The following is a 14,228-nucleotide window of genomic DNA, read 5'->3' on the forward strand; positions in this document are numbered from 1 at the left end:
TCAAGAAAATGGGGGGAGGGTGGCCCTAAATTTACACCAACAAATAGGACGGCCAAACGAATTTAAGCCTTGTTCGAGTTTAAGTTATAGCCTGTGAAAAAAGGGAATCTGTGAACAAAGCCACCTATCATGGTGAATATAGTGCCTATTGATGAAACAGAAGAAAAGAAATAATAAAGATCAGAGCAGAATAAAATGAAACAAAACAAAAACAGAAGAATGAACAAGACAGTGCATGGGTACTTTCAAAGGATTAATAAAATCTGTAAACCACTAGTGAACTCTAACAAAGGAGAAGACAATGTAAATAACAAAGTAAGAAAGAACTAAAACGGATCATAGAGGACTATGAAGAATTGTACTTCAACAAATTTGAAAACCTCAAAGAAATGAACAGATTTCAAAAACTCATGACCTCCCTAAACAAGCATGGACTGAAGTACAGGAGAGAAAATCTGATCAGATTCATAACAAAAGAAGAAAATAATCAGGTCATTAAAAAAATTAGGTGCTAGCCCAAATGGCGTCACGGGTGAACCCTAACACATTGGCAGAAAAAGCTGGTGCTCATGCTACTCAAATTATTCTCGTGAGTATGACTGATCACGTGGGTGAGCCTGTAGGACATTCTCCTGAGGACAAATAGTATATGAGACCACGATCATAAAAAGTCAAGGTTGCACTCAAAGAAATAGTATTTGATGGATACCAAGAGTGAATGGGGAAAGAGGAAATAAATAATAAAGTATGTCAATTAACGAACAAAACCAACAATAACAAGAATCGCTAATTCAGTATGACTACCAACTATATATATATTCCTCTCCCCCCAGCAACAAATTTACTAAGGAAAGCTATGAAAATGTTTTGCACTTCTTTTTCCCATCAAAGTGTAGGTCATGAAGGTTGAAATGTTTTCTGAATTAACTCTGCTTTTTTTACTGCATCTTTAATTTTTTAAAATATATATTATTAATTGGGAGTTAATACATATATAATTCCATAGTTTCAATCATGTCAAACAGAATTGTACAGTTGCTACCACAATCAACTTTCCAAACATTACTTTTCTTCCTGGACTCCTTGACCTTGTTTCCCTCTTAGCCTCTCCACTACAACTGTAGCACCCACCCGACCCCCGAAACCGTGATTCTACTTGCTGTCCCTATAGGTTCATCACTGCTGGGTGTCATCTACCAAAAGACATAAAAACATATAACCCAACTTCATGAGAGTGACTTCCAATGATATAACGCCTCTGGGATACACCCTCATGTGAACAAACAAAACACAATTACAGAAAAAGTTGAAAACCAGATCAGGTCCAGCATGCATCAGAGGGAGGATTAACTGACAGGGTTTTAACTGTTCAAGTCATATTTATGCCTTTGACCTCCTATCTCATCTCTCCAATGCACCCTGTTTAGTAACCACTTTCCTCCCCTCCCTCAATTATGGACAGAGGAAAATCACAGGAGGCTTATTTCCTATGTAGTTCCCACACATGAATCCTGGGGGCCCACTGTCACAAACAGCCTTCTCTAAACTGTATTCTCACAATGTAGGCTCTGATACTAATCGCTCCTTTGACTTCAGATGATATGATTTACAATCCTTCGGTGACTGATGATGGGGTGCTCCTTCTATGTGGACTTGGTTGACATCTCCCTTAGATGGCTGCTTGCACGTCTTTACAATGAATGAGTCGAAATCAGCTTGCTGGCAGTGAGTTTGGGGATGGTGGAACAATTCATGTTGCCAGCATGATGCACAGAAACAATGGTTTCTGCTTACACTCTGTTTGGGTTTGTTGGTTGGGTTTGTGATTGTTTGCCTGTTCTTATGCTTGCTTTTTAAAAGTTCTGTGGTTTTGAAATGGCTCCTTTTACTAAGGAAACAGATTCACTAACTTAATTGTTTTGCAATTGAGTTCTTTCTAGGAAAAATACAGTTGAATTTGTGCATTTTCAAACACATCTAGAATGCTTCATTACTTATTAAAGTGTCTAAAATATTTATTATGTTTTAATTAAAGCAACCATTAAGTCACTCTAGGGTAAGGTGACCAAATTTTAACATTGGTAAAGTGGGACACCACTGATACAACTCACATCCTGGTGAAATAGCCGCATGGCAGCTGAAAACCGTATACCCTAGCTTGTTGTGCATTTGTTCCAAAAATCGGGACTTTTTTAAACGCCGCAGGACGCAGGAAAAATTGTTAAAAATCGGGATGTCGGGTCACCTTACTCTAGAGTTAAATTCACATGTAAATCAACAACCTCCAAACTCTATTTCTCCCCCACCTTTACCTGATAACACTACAAGATTTAGTGCTTTTCTAAAAATATCCAACAGACTGACTGGATGGAAACAGGGCCGAGGCCTATTTATACTTATATTTGTATTTATAAACTGTAAGTGACTTTATTGTACTCATTTGCCAACTGTTCTCTGTAAAAGGATTGCATCTCAAAAAAAGAAACAAAGGCAATAAAGATCTAGAAAAGCATAATTTTCTATTACTTTGGACATCCTGTATAGCAGACCTACATTTTAATAGGAAATGCCTGCAAATAACCTCTGTGTGTGTGGGGTGGGGTGGGGTGGGGGGCACTTGGAATATCTTTAGATTTGTAATAGGTTAGTTTCTTTCAACCTTCATTCCGTACTTCATAACATTTAGCACTGACTGCGACTATTACAATAACAATCTATTTGTGGAGAAATGAAATATATGACCACTTCCTTCATCATATATCAAATACCAATGTAAACTCATTAATAATGTGATACAGTCTTTTAGACTTTCAAGGGCCTCCTTTGGTTCATTTTCCAGATGGAAGAAGAACTTTTCAGAGCTCTTAGGTTTTTAGTAGTTGATCTGTGTCATCTCGGGTTAGGAGATGATTATCCTCTTAGATATGAAAAATCAATTGTTGGGAGCTTGTTCACAAAAGTTAGCATAGAAATGTAATTTTGTACAATCAGTTTAGACAGCAGATTCTCAAGAGCAAGAACAAAAACTCTCCAACACCTGGTCGATTTTAGAATAGAAGCCGATGCCTTGAAACTAACCTATTTCTACAAGGGAAATATGATTTATGATAACCTGAGACATGGATGTGACTAGAACCGCATTCCATTTAAAGTTATTGTGCTGCCAGACGATAAAAGCAGTACTGTGAAGTGAATCAATGGAACTGGGTCCTCTTTAGTGGACAGTAACACAGGCACTAATGAGACAGATTTCATTAAAAGAAAGTTGATTTATGAGAGAGCTAAAGTCCTATTTTATTTTGAAATTGCTGGCTTGGTCCTGGCATCCAATCTTTTCTCTCCCCCACCATCACCATCACCAGGTTCTGTGTATGCTTTGACATTGCTATGGTAACCCTGAGGGCTGATGGAATTCCCTGCATCTCTTTCTACAGAGGGTGATGAGACAGGAGTGATGGATAGTCTGCTGGAGGCACTGCAGTCGGGGGCTGCTTTCCGAGACCGAAGGAAAAGGACACCAAAGAAGCCGAAAGGTGAATACAACGCTTGCTTCGGGTTACTGTCTGAGAGTCTGTCACAGGGACGAAATCTTTGTTTTTTTCCTTTCAATTCTCTTAAAGTCATGAGTCAAGAACACAGTGCTTTGAGCAACAACTGTTCAGAAGTTTCAGGAATTGACTTAATCCTCCCTTGCCATGACAAATGTCAGAGAGGGATGCATTCCAGTTGGCCAATGGCAGTGGCACATTAACACATCAGTGCACTGACCCTAGAGAGTCCTGATTAGTGTGACAAGTCTCATTTAAAGAACCACGGGCACTGCCTCCCCGTGGAGTTTACTGCAGCATGAATAAATAGGAAGGAGAAGTCATAAACATGATCTATTGCTCCAAGCATTTCAGGGTATTAAAGCATTGCTTTACTTCTAGGAATACTTAACCTTGGGAAAAGTCTACCTCATCTAGTTAGACTTCTTGAGATGAAGAGATTCGTATATTCAGTTTTCTTTTGTTTTGTTTTGTCTTTTTGTTGTCTACAGATATTCGGCAGAGTCTCAGCCCCATCTCTCAGAGGCCTGTTCTGAAAGTTTGTAACCATGGTAATAAACTGTATTCCTAAAATGCACCTCCTTCTTATCCTGTTGATCTTTGATTCTAGTAGGCTGCTGTAACATTCTCCAGTTCCCATACAACTCCAATGGCAAACATGGTCTTGTTCTAGGTATGCATATCTGTACTTATATACAGATGGATGTACACATTGGCTCTGAAATGTTGTAATGAGCTTTCCCATCCTTACATATTATCTTGATGTGGTACCTTGGCTGCTTCTTGCATATCTCTAATTAAGTGGTGTTTGGGTTTTTGAATTATATTTTTTAACTATGCGAAGGTATGTTACCTTCACACATTTCTGATCAGTGTTCTCCAATGCACCCTCTGAAAAGCAATATGTACCCATAATACTATTTTAAATCATGAATTTACTTTTTACATCAAGAAGCAATTTAAAGTTTTGAATATGTTAACCTGTTTTTGCTACTACAATTTTAAATATTGTGACAGTATTTTGCCAAAGTCATAAATACAAATGAACTTCATTGTAAAAGGATATGCTCAAATTACTAAAAAGAAGGTGAGCTTACAACCAGGGAAAAATATATGATGGGCTCTGATAACTGTCTGAAATGGACCCTTCAAAAATCTCTATCTCCTACCTGCCCAGCCTCAGGTAGTCTTCTTCCTCAATTCACCATGTGGTGGAGTTCTGCTTATCATGCATAATCAGAACCACAGATGCCCACTTTGATGGCCAAACAAGAGTCAGGCTGTCATCAAACTCAACATATTTATAAATGGAAAAGTTTTAGGTGCGATACTAATAAGATAATTCTAGAAGTCCTCAAGTGTGAATGAAAAGAAAATCATGCGCCAAATATGGAGGGTAGCCTAAAACATTACAAAGTAATTTCCTTACAGCTTCATGGATCCTGACTGACCATGGTAAGTTATATACAGTAGATGGTTACTAAATGAGATAAAAGGTGTGTATATATAGATCTCTGAATTTTAGAGAGATATTTTGACTTCTTCCACTAATCTGTTATAACATTGTTTTTATATTACCTTTACCTACTCTAACAGTAGGAAGAAGAATCAGAATAACTTGGAGAAATTCATGTGGGTAATTAAGACATTTTTAACTTTGGATTTATGCTTTAGAGTCCTTGTGATGTCCTCAATCATAACAGAAGGATAATGAAAGAACTTTCCTGGACTTCCGAGATCTCTTTTTGGGTCGATGAGTAAATGGACACTCTGAAAAGCTACAACACTTCCCCAGGGCACAGAGCTAGTGTCAGTTCTGAACAGAATGCAATTGTGGTCCCCGTTATGTTTCTTTTCTGGATTGTGTATAGAGTTTTGAGTTCTTTTTTATTAATAATAAATTATAAATAACAAAGTCAAACCAAAGATAGAAAACACAGGTAAGCTCAATGATTGTGCTATGAATATAATTATTGATATATATTTTGGTATTTTAAAAATATATATTTCAGGTATTTGGGGACAATTACTTGAGAACTCACTTCTTCTGTGATTATGTTATAACAGTAAGCTATAATTGATTCCAACAAATTGAATTTTTTTTTTCCAAAATAGCAACTGATGTTTCCTTTAGTACAAAATCCTGGATAAAATCACGCTATAGGCCTCGTCTATACCCACATCAAACCCACTGTCATCAAGTCAATTCTCACTCATAGTGACCATAAAAGACAAAGTATACATGCTCCAAAAGGTTTTCTAAGTCAAAATCTTTAGGAAACAGATTGACAGATCTTTCACACATTGAATAGCTGCTGAGTTTAAATGAGTAACCTTTCGATTAGCAGCCAAAAGCTTAACCAACAGTTTTGAATAGTAAACTGTTAAATCAAACGACTGTGAGTGACCCCCTGAGAATGATAACACTAGTAAATTGTGGGTTGCTGCATTTTACCAGGGGGGATGCTTCTGAAAATTGATGGAAAATTTTTATTATCTTTTCATTGCATTTATTAACAAACTTTTTGAAGCCCCACATGTATAATGCATATTACTAATGATAAGATGTACAAGACACAGTGGCTAACTTGAGAGTCAAATGTGTCTTAAATTTACCCCAAATTTAATTAGCTTCAATTTCAATTTTCATGATCTGTGTTTCGTTCTCCTTTTAAAAGCATAGTTATGATCATAGCTTCCTGAATTTTTATAATATAACATTTTTTAAAATATCAAAATCAGAAATTTCTGGTAAAGTATTCTCTGGGATTTGCAGGCTAAATGTACTGGCTAAAGATGATCTTAAACATACTAACTCCTCTGAGCTTCGGAAGCAAAGAAACCATGTACACTGAATAATCTAGCCTTTATTCCACACTCTGTTTATTACCTCTGCTCTACGGTGAGGACTAGGGACAGACCGATATATTATCCCGAGTGTGGTAAATACCGAGAGGAGGACCTCACAAAGCTTTGGGAAATACTCAAATCACACTTGGAGGTAGAAGGGAGAATCCTTCCAAAAGGCTTCTTAAAAAACCATGAATCCAAGCTGAGTTTTGCTGGGGGGTCGGGGGTTGGTGATGGAATGTTCCAAAGACCTGAAGGAAAAAATGTGCTAGAAGAACCAGCCTGTAAACAGTTCCCGATTCTGACCTGTTCTGCAGCGGCGCTATGAGTCAGAATGATGGACGGAGCCAGGGCGATGTGTGTACTTTATTACCGGGCTTTTCCTGAAACCCGTCTGAACTCTGTAGAACTATTTGCTCTAGTCACCGCCTGGTCTTCTCATCTCTGGATACTCATTCCTCTTATCCAGGTGTTCGTATTCAATGCCTGTCTTCCTTACTACCCTGAGTTCTGTTGAGAGGGCCGAGGCAATAGAGGAGGACCTCTGACTTGCCCTTGGAGCCTGGGAACTTAGCTTTGTTGGGGCACATCTCTTAAATGTTTAGTACGAAAGGGCTGAATGAATAAATGTACTTAGATTTAGGCTGGAATGGCCCAAAGAATATGTATTGAAGAGCAAAACCAGGTTTCTGGACTTCACTCAGATAAATTGGATTGAATGTAACAACGCTAAAACTTCAACCATTAGCAGAATTAACTACCTCTTCTCATCTCCATTCTACAATGTTATCTGTCAACAGTTTACCTGAAACTGAAGTGACAAATATCAGTGAAAGGAAATACTTGAAAAGCCTTGATTAACATGTCAATAGGAACTGAAGGCAGGGACTAGGGAACAGGAGTCCAAGAGTGTATCAAGTTTGGGGAAAGAAGCCAGGCCTCGGGTTATTAGAGCCGTGTAAGCACATGGGTTATCTGAAGGCGAGTCCTTAAGAATGGACACAGAGAGTTCAGCAAGGAAGTGAGCAAATGAGAAGGAGCAATACAGGGCATCTACATCATGGCAGCTGAAAGAACACCAAGGATTTGGTCCGTGTGAGTCTGGTGGACAAGAAGCCAAGAGGCAACAGGCTGTGATGTTGAGTGTCATGTAGTGATGTTAACAGAGACGCCACTTGGTTCTGTTACGTATCTGATCATGCACTAGTGTGTCTCAAACTTTAGTAGTACACACACACCTTTGAATAAAAACCACTGACATCCCAGGCCCTTGATATTTCACCGAGAACATGGCTGCTTAAGCATTTTCCAGTGCCGAACCCTTTTCACTGGAGACATTTGCAACACAGAGAGCTCTACCCAACGCACCTAAGATTCATTACACACTTGATTTTAAAGTAAGTTTTGGTCATCGCACATTCAGAAACCCCTTTTGTTGCCAAATTTTTCATGACACTCCCCCACCCTGGCTACTTGATGCCATATGGAGCCAGAGCCCACAGTTTAAGAAGTTTTGACTTAGAATGTTTATAACTTCGTGTAATGGAATACTTTCTTAAAAGATTCATATGCAGGCATTTTATATATGTGTGTGTGTGTGTGTGTGTGTGTCCCACTCACCAAGGGTCCCGTGAGTGTGAGCACTGTCAGGGTCAGACCAGCAGCTCAGCAGTCTCTCCTTCAAAAAAAGTTCGGTGGGTAGGTAGTTGATAGATAGTCAGATATCTACCATCAGACCAACTCCAACTCCTGGCAACCCCGTGGCCACAGAACTTGATGTTGCCTATAGCCTCATCATCACTGACATGTTCGAGTTCATTGCTTTAGCTATTTGCCAACCCAACTCACTGAGGGCCCCTCTTACCCTGGTGGGCCCACTATTTCCACAAGCACGATGTCCTTCTCTAGCACTTGATCCCTTCTGCTGATCTGAAGGTGGTGTTGCCTTGAACAAAGGTATCTGATCACACTCAAGTGTTTCTCAGACTTCAGACGTACACCGATACCTTTACTTGTGGATTACTGAAATACTGTCTGCGTGGACAGTGTGGCTGCCTGTCCCCATTTCAACCAAAGACAAAGATCGGGTTGATCTTGAAACTGCAAGGCAGAAAGAAACAGTGGGATCTGCTGTTTCCAAGCTGTCAAAATTTCAGTGAAAATCAAGCAAGTTACATACCCCAAACTATGTGACCCAAAAAAGCATGTTTTGCAATGATCACAGGAACAAATGATCTATACCTACATTTGTCCAGGTTGCCTGACCATTATCTCCTGAAGCTGAAAACTCTGTTCTTAACTATGGTGTTCTCTGTGCCTGACTACTCTTGACAAGGTGGGTGGACACCGTGACTGCAATGATGGGACCCGGCATGGCAATAATTGTGAGATTGCCCAGGACCAAGCAGTGTTTCATCCTGTTTTAACGTAGGGTCACTCTGAGGAAGAACAGCATCATTGGCACCTAACAACAAGAACTTATCTTAAGGGCCTTGTTTACTGCCTTCCTAAGTTAGAACTTCCTTACTTATTAAGCTTAAAAGGAATTTTTACTGCAAGAGAAGGAGCTGTTATACTTTGGATTTCCAAACAACTAAATCTTAAATTGTTATATTTCTAGTATTTTGATTAACAGCAGGCCCACACATTTACCAGCTCTCACAATGTGGCAAGTCCTGTAGTGTACAAAATACTGGCCAAGACCATTAATAATTTATCTCCTTGAAGTCGGCACTTGAATCATAACATTTCAAAATCAGCATTCCCTGAACTCAGGTCTGGCACCCGGGGTCTGGAAAATCTTTTCTATAAAAGACCACACAAACCAAACCCACTGCCATCAAGTTGATTCTGACTCATATATGGTACCCCTGTACTGTCATCTTCCAAGACCATACAGCTCTCACAGACAGCTGCTGGGTTGGAACGGCTGGCTTTATCCATGGCACCACCAGCTCAAGGACCACAGTGCAGATAGGTGTGGTCTCACAGACCACATGGTTTCTGTTGCAGCTGTTGTAAATCTCGAAGGTTCCGGGAGCTCTGTCTCTCCCTCTAACTTTGAATCAGTGACCTAGAGTTAGCAGCCTAATACCTAGTCCATTGTGCCTCTGGGCTCCTTAAGAGCCATTAAAGACCATGCACAAACAGATGGGAGTGGCTATGTACAAATAAAACTTATTTTTGGAAACTGAAGTTGGAATTTCATGTAATATTGGTGCCATGAAATATATACTATAAAAGTTTTCTCACCATTTAAAATTTACATAAACAGTATAAAATGGCTGCTGATCAGCTTGATGGCCAGGCCGTATTTTTCAGACTTCTATACCCTCCCCCGCCCCCATCACCACCCCCCAAAAAAGGGCCTGGGTGATGCAAGTGGCTTGTGTCTGGCGGCAAACCTAAAGGTTAGCGAGTCACATGCCCCCAGCAGCTCAGTGGGAGAAAGAGCTGGCACCCTGGGAAGAAACTCCTCTCAATGATGCTGCTGTGTGACACAGGGAAAACGGGGTGCATTCTTGCTTAGGCAACCTAAGGTCCTGGTCACCCCTGAGAATGTACTGGACCATCTCCCAAATGTCTTTCTGGTTATCTTCAGAAATCGTGGATTTACCTCCATAAACCTTGTACACTGATTTAAAAACTATGTTGTAAATATTTTTATCCAAAGGAAACACAAATTGTAAATGTTCTCATAAATCTTGGCACCCAAAAATAATTTCATAGAGCCCAGTTTAAAAAACCTTTTTGTTAACATGCTTTTCTTTTTCTGTTTATAATTTTATTGGGGGCTCTTACAGCTCTTATAACAATCTATACATCCATGTGTCAAGCACATTTGTACATATATTGCCATCATCCTTTTCAAAACATTTCCTTTTTACTTGAGTCCTTGGTTATCAGCTCATTTTCCCCTCCCTCCCTCATGAACCCTTCATAATTTATAAATTATTTTTATTTTCATATCTTACACCTACCACTGTCTCCCATCACCCATGTTTCTGTTGTTCATCCCCCTTGGGGGAGAGGTTATATACCAATCATTGTAAGCAGTTCCTCCCTTACCCCCCTTTCCCCATACCCTCATGGTATCACTACTCCAATTATTGTTCCTGAGGGGTTTATCTGTCCTGGATTCCATGGAAGGAAAGCTCTTTTCTGTACCAGTGTACTGTTCTGGTCTAGCCACATTTGTGAGGTAAAACTGGGGTCATGATAGACGGGGGAGGAAGCATTAAAGAACTAGAGGAATGTTGTGTGTTTCGTAGGTGCCATACTGCACTCTGGCTGGTTCGTCCCTTCCTTGTAACCCTTCTGTGAGGAGATGGCCATCCACAGATGGGTTTTGGGTCTCTACTCCACACCCGCCTTGTTCACATTGATATGATTGTTTGTTCTGGGTCTTCTGATTCCTAATACCTGATCCCATCAATACCTCGTGATCACACAGGCTGGTGAGGCATCATTTTAAACTGTGCTTCATCAGATGCCCACCTGCCACTCCACCACCACCATCTTTTAAAAACTTCCTTTATCTTTGCACTTTTCTTCTATAGCCTGTGGTATACCACTGAGTGACCGGTGTGTGACGGACACATTAATGCCCTCTTTTTTCAGGGACTTCCGTTCCCCAGCACACTGTCAATTCTCTGAAAGTTTCGTGTTAGAGGTTCCACAAATTTGAACTGTTGAGCCCACCTTGGCGTGCATCTGCCTGCAATTTGCTTGCATCCTCATCAGATGGCTTTCTTTTCATTAAGTAGTGCAGTGGGATATTTTTATTCCCTCCCAGTTAAATGGATGTAGAGTAATCAGAAAGAATTCTATAAACTATATGCAATTAAAACCCCTAATGATAAAACTATTTCACTGTGACAAAATAAGATAAAACATAATCAAAGTTTTAGGCAAACAAGTATTACTCATTTTTACTGAACATCCAGAACCTAAACAAAATCTTTATATTATCTGTACACTAAATCAATTCTTAATAGCCTTAATTTGGATGTGATTATCTATTTTTACTCCTCCACTTATATATGGAGCTTTGGGAGATTTTTATAGAAATAAGATTGTATTGCTTCCAGACACAGCTGCTGTGCCACATGAAGATTTGAAGACAAAATTTAGTGTGAAGCTATTTGGATATCCTTGAATTAGCATATTTCTCCACAAAGTCAACTCTAGGGAAGGCCCACAGGGCTCCTTTTGTTGTTGATGCAGCAAAAATTCCCACGCAGCCATCCTCCTTCCCTCATCTACTTGGCCTTCGTCCCCTCACTTATTTATTTTTAATCTCTCTTTTCCCTTAAAGGAAAGACTTATCTGGAGACAGACCTGGGCTTTCCCAAGGTTCTCAGTGGTGTCTGCTGCGCTGTGGCTGCCCTGGGCTGCTTTGAAAGCGCCAAGGACATCAGCAAACCAGTCCTAGTTCCAGAACATTATCTCTCAAAGGAGAAATGTGGACACTGCATGGACAGTTGGAAATGGCATTTCCATTTATTTTAACTGTACTCTATTATAAAGTACAAAGAGCATAAGGCACAATATAATAAAATTGTAAAATTTTTCTGAAAATCTTTGGCTTATTTCCGTGGGGTTTGTGCGGTGGTGGTGGTGGTGGTCCCCTTTTTGATGAACTCCTGCCTGCCAAATAACCTAAGAAGGGAGCTGTTACCATTCTCATTGTTTTCTTGACACCCTTACACTTGGGCTTTCAAGCAGAATCAAATGCTACCTGTAGCTGTCAAAAGGCTCAACTTTTTTTAAAGAGCCTTTTCTTGGCCAGGAAAACAATTTGGGTGATTTCACATTTTATTCAAACATCAGTCTCTTGTATTTACTATGTAGTCAAGCAAAAGAAAGAATGGCTCAGCGGGGCTCCAGCCTGGGTAAGTCCGCCCTAAGAAAATGGGCAGGCGGCAAAGACTTACAGTCTTTTCTCCTTTACAGTCAGGTCAGGAAACCTTTTGGCATAGTCATTATCAAACAGCCTCTTAAGCATGAACAGGTTAGAAAACTTTCAGATAGTGAGGACTTCACATTATTTGTAAAGAGCATTTATTCAAAAAGTGGTTACTGTCTTTCATTAAATGAGCATTCACAAATGTATGCTAAAGGCTGAGCATAAATTGAGTGAAAAGGAGATAAAAAACTATTATATGTGGAAAGTCATATCTGTGACTCCCCTGAAATTGTTGTTATGATTAATATGTCTCTTGTTCTTCCCAACTGCTGACTTTGAAATTAGCGGCCCCACACATAACCCACTATACCGCCAGGACTCCTGGCGATGCTGGCAGTCTTACTCAATTGCCCAGAACCGGCAAGTGTGGCAAATCCAGTGTGAGAATACACTAAAAGCAAGGTAAACACAGGCTTACTTGTGCTGATTTACTAATCTATACAGAATGCTTTTTTCCCACCCACATCACAGACACAAAAAGGCAGCATTTGCCCGCAAGCCAAGCTCACAAGGCAGGAAGGAAGGAGCAAGGGAGAAGGGAAAATGGAAACTGGAAGCCAGGGAGGACGTGGTGGGAGCCATATTGTAATGAGAGGATTGCGACCAGCGTCCCAAAACACAATGTGTACAGTGTTGGCTGCAAGACTACTTTGCCCTTGAACCTTCACCCAGACCACAATACCATAAATGCACTTTATAGAGTGTCTGGCACCAAGCAGATCCTTAGAAAACAAAAATGGCTGTTCAGATTGACCATTTGTGAAAGCATAAAAGTATCGAGAATGTCAAAGCCTGTTTGAAGCAGTCTGGACAAACCCAGCAGAGCAGTCACTGTGATGAACTGCTCAGCGTGGAGATGAGGGTTTGAGGCAGAAAGACTTTTGGTTTGAATCATTGTCTGTCTTAAGAACAGTGTCGCATGTGGTGTGATGCTGTTGCTTAAATAAAGAATACGTGAAAGCACCATTACTGGAGTTGAGTAGGTGCACAGTAAGTTCAGTGTATGTGAGTTCCTCCTCATTACTGCTCCTTTCTACCGGCCTCTCACAATGCATGTGTCAGGAGAACGTTAGCATAAGTTCTTGGGGAAAGTGGCAGGAGTAAACAGAATTCTTTCTTTAAATGATTTTGATTTCTTTTTTTTTACACCATGAATGTTTCCTATATACACCATACTTTAAGATCCTGTGTTTCTGTGTGTGTTTTTAAATTTTCTTAGAAAAACAGAAATACTTTCTATGGTCTTTGATTTATAAACAATCCGTATGTGACTATATCATTAATTCATCCTATTTTAAAATATAGATTAAGATAGATGGGAGAAAAAAATACAATTTACTCAAATTCCTTTCAATACTTCTTTTTTTTTTAAGCCACTTTTTTTTGTTACCCACTTTGCCATTCTTCTAAACCTCTGTTAAGAGCAAGAGGAATAATAATTTAAGTTATAATAAATCAACTTACCATCTGAACTTTTTTTTTTCATGACATGAAGGGGGCTTTTGGGTAGAATAGCATATGTGTCCAGCAATTAACATATCAAATACTGGTTCCTATTTATTATACCCTTAAATGTTGGTTCTTCAACAAGTGATAACCCTAAACATCTTTTTCAAACATCAGAGAGGTTCATTTCTCATGAATCGGAGCACAATGAACTAATTCTTTAACATTACAGTGCTTTAAACTCTTTTCCAATGTCTGGAACATGTTGCTAATGATAGTGTAGATATAGAAGAAAGACAATTTATTCAACTGAAGAATGAACTTTCAGATAAAAGCAATTACATTTAAAATTTTTAATATTGACGAAGAACAGAGAGTACTTCTATAAACGATTTTCATGTTAAACCATAATTAGA

The 14,228-nt window shown here is 39.4% G+C and overlaps 1 protein-coding gene across 1 annotated transcript in view; it reads left to right on the plus strand.

Moving 5' to 3' along the window:
- Positions 1-14,228, plus strand: part of DIAPH3 (diaphanous related formin 3) — a 528,414-nt gene that overhangs the window by 402,579 nt on the left and 111,607 nt on the right. Inside the window, exons 24-25 of the mRNA XM_004707907.2 lie at positions 3,435-3,533; positions 4,040-4,099. Of these exons, the coding sequence (XP_004707964.1) occupies positions 3,435-3,533; positions 4,040-4,099 (159 nt within the window). The remainder of the gene's footprint in view (positions 1-3,434; positions 3,534-4,039; positions 4,100-14,228) is intronic.

The sequence above is a fragment of the Echinops telfairi genome, unplaced genomic scaffold, assembly GCF_000313985.2.
Source record: "Echinops telfairi isolate 266 unplaced genomic scaffold, ASM31398v2 ScPeMD7_11;HRSCAF=52, whole genome shotgun sequence".
Lineage (NCBI taxonomy): Eukaryota > Metazoa > Chordata > Mammalia > Afrosoricida > Tenrecidae > Echinops > Echinops telfairi.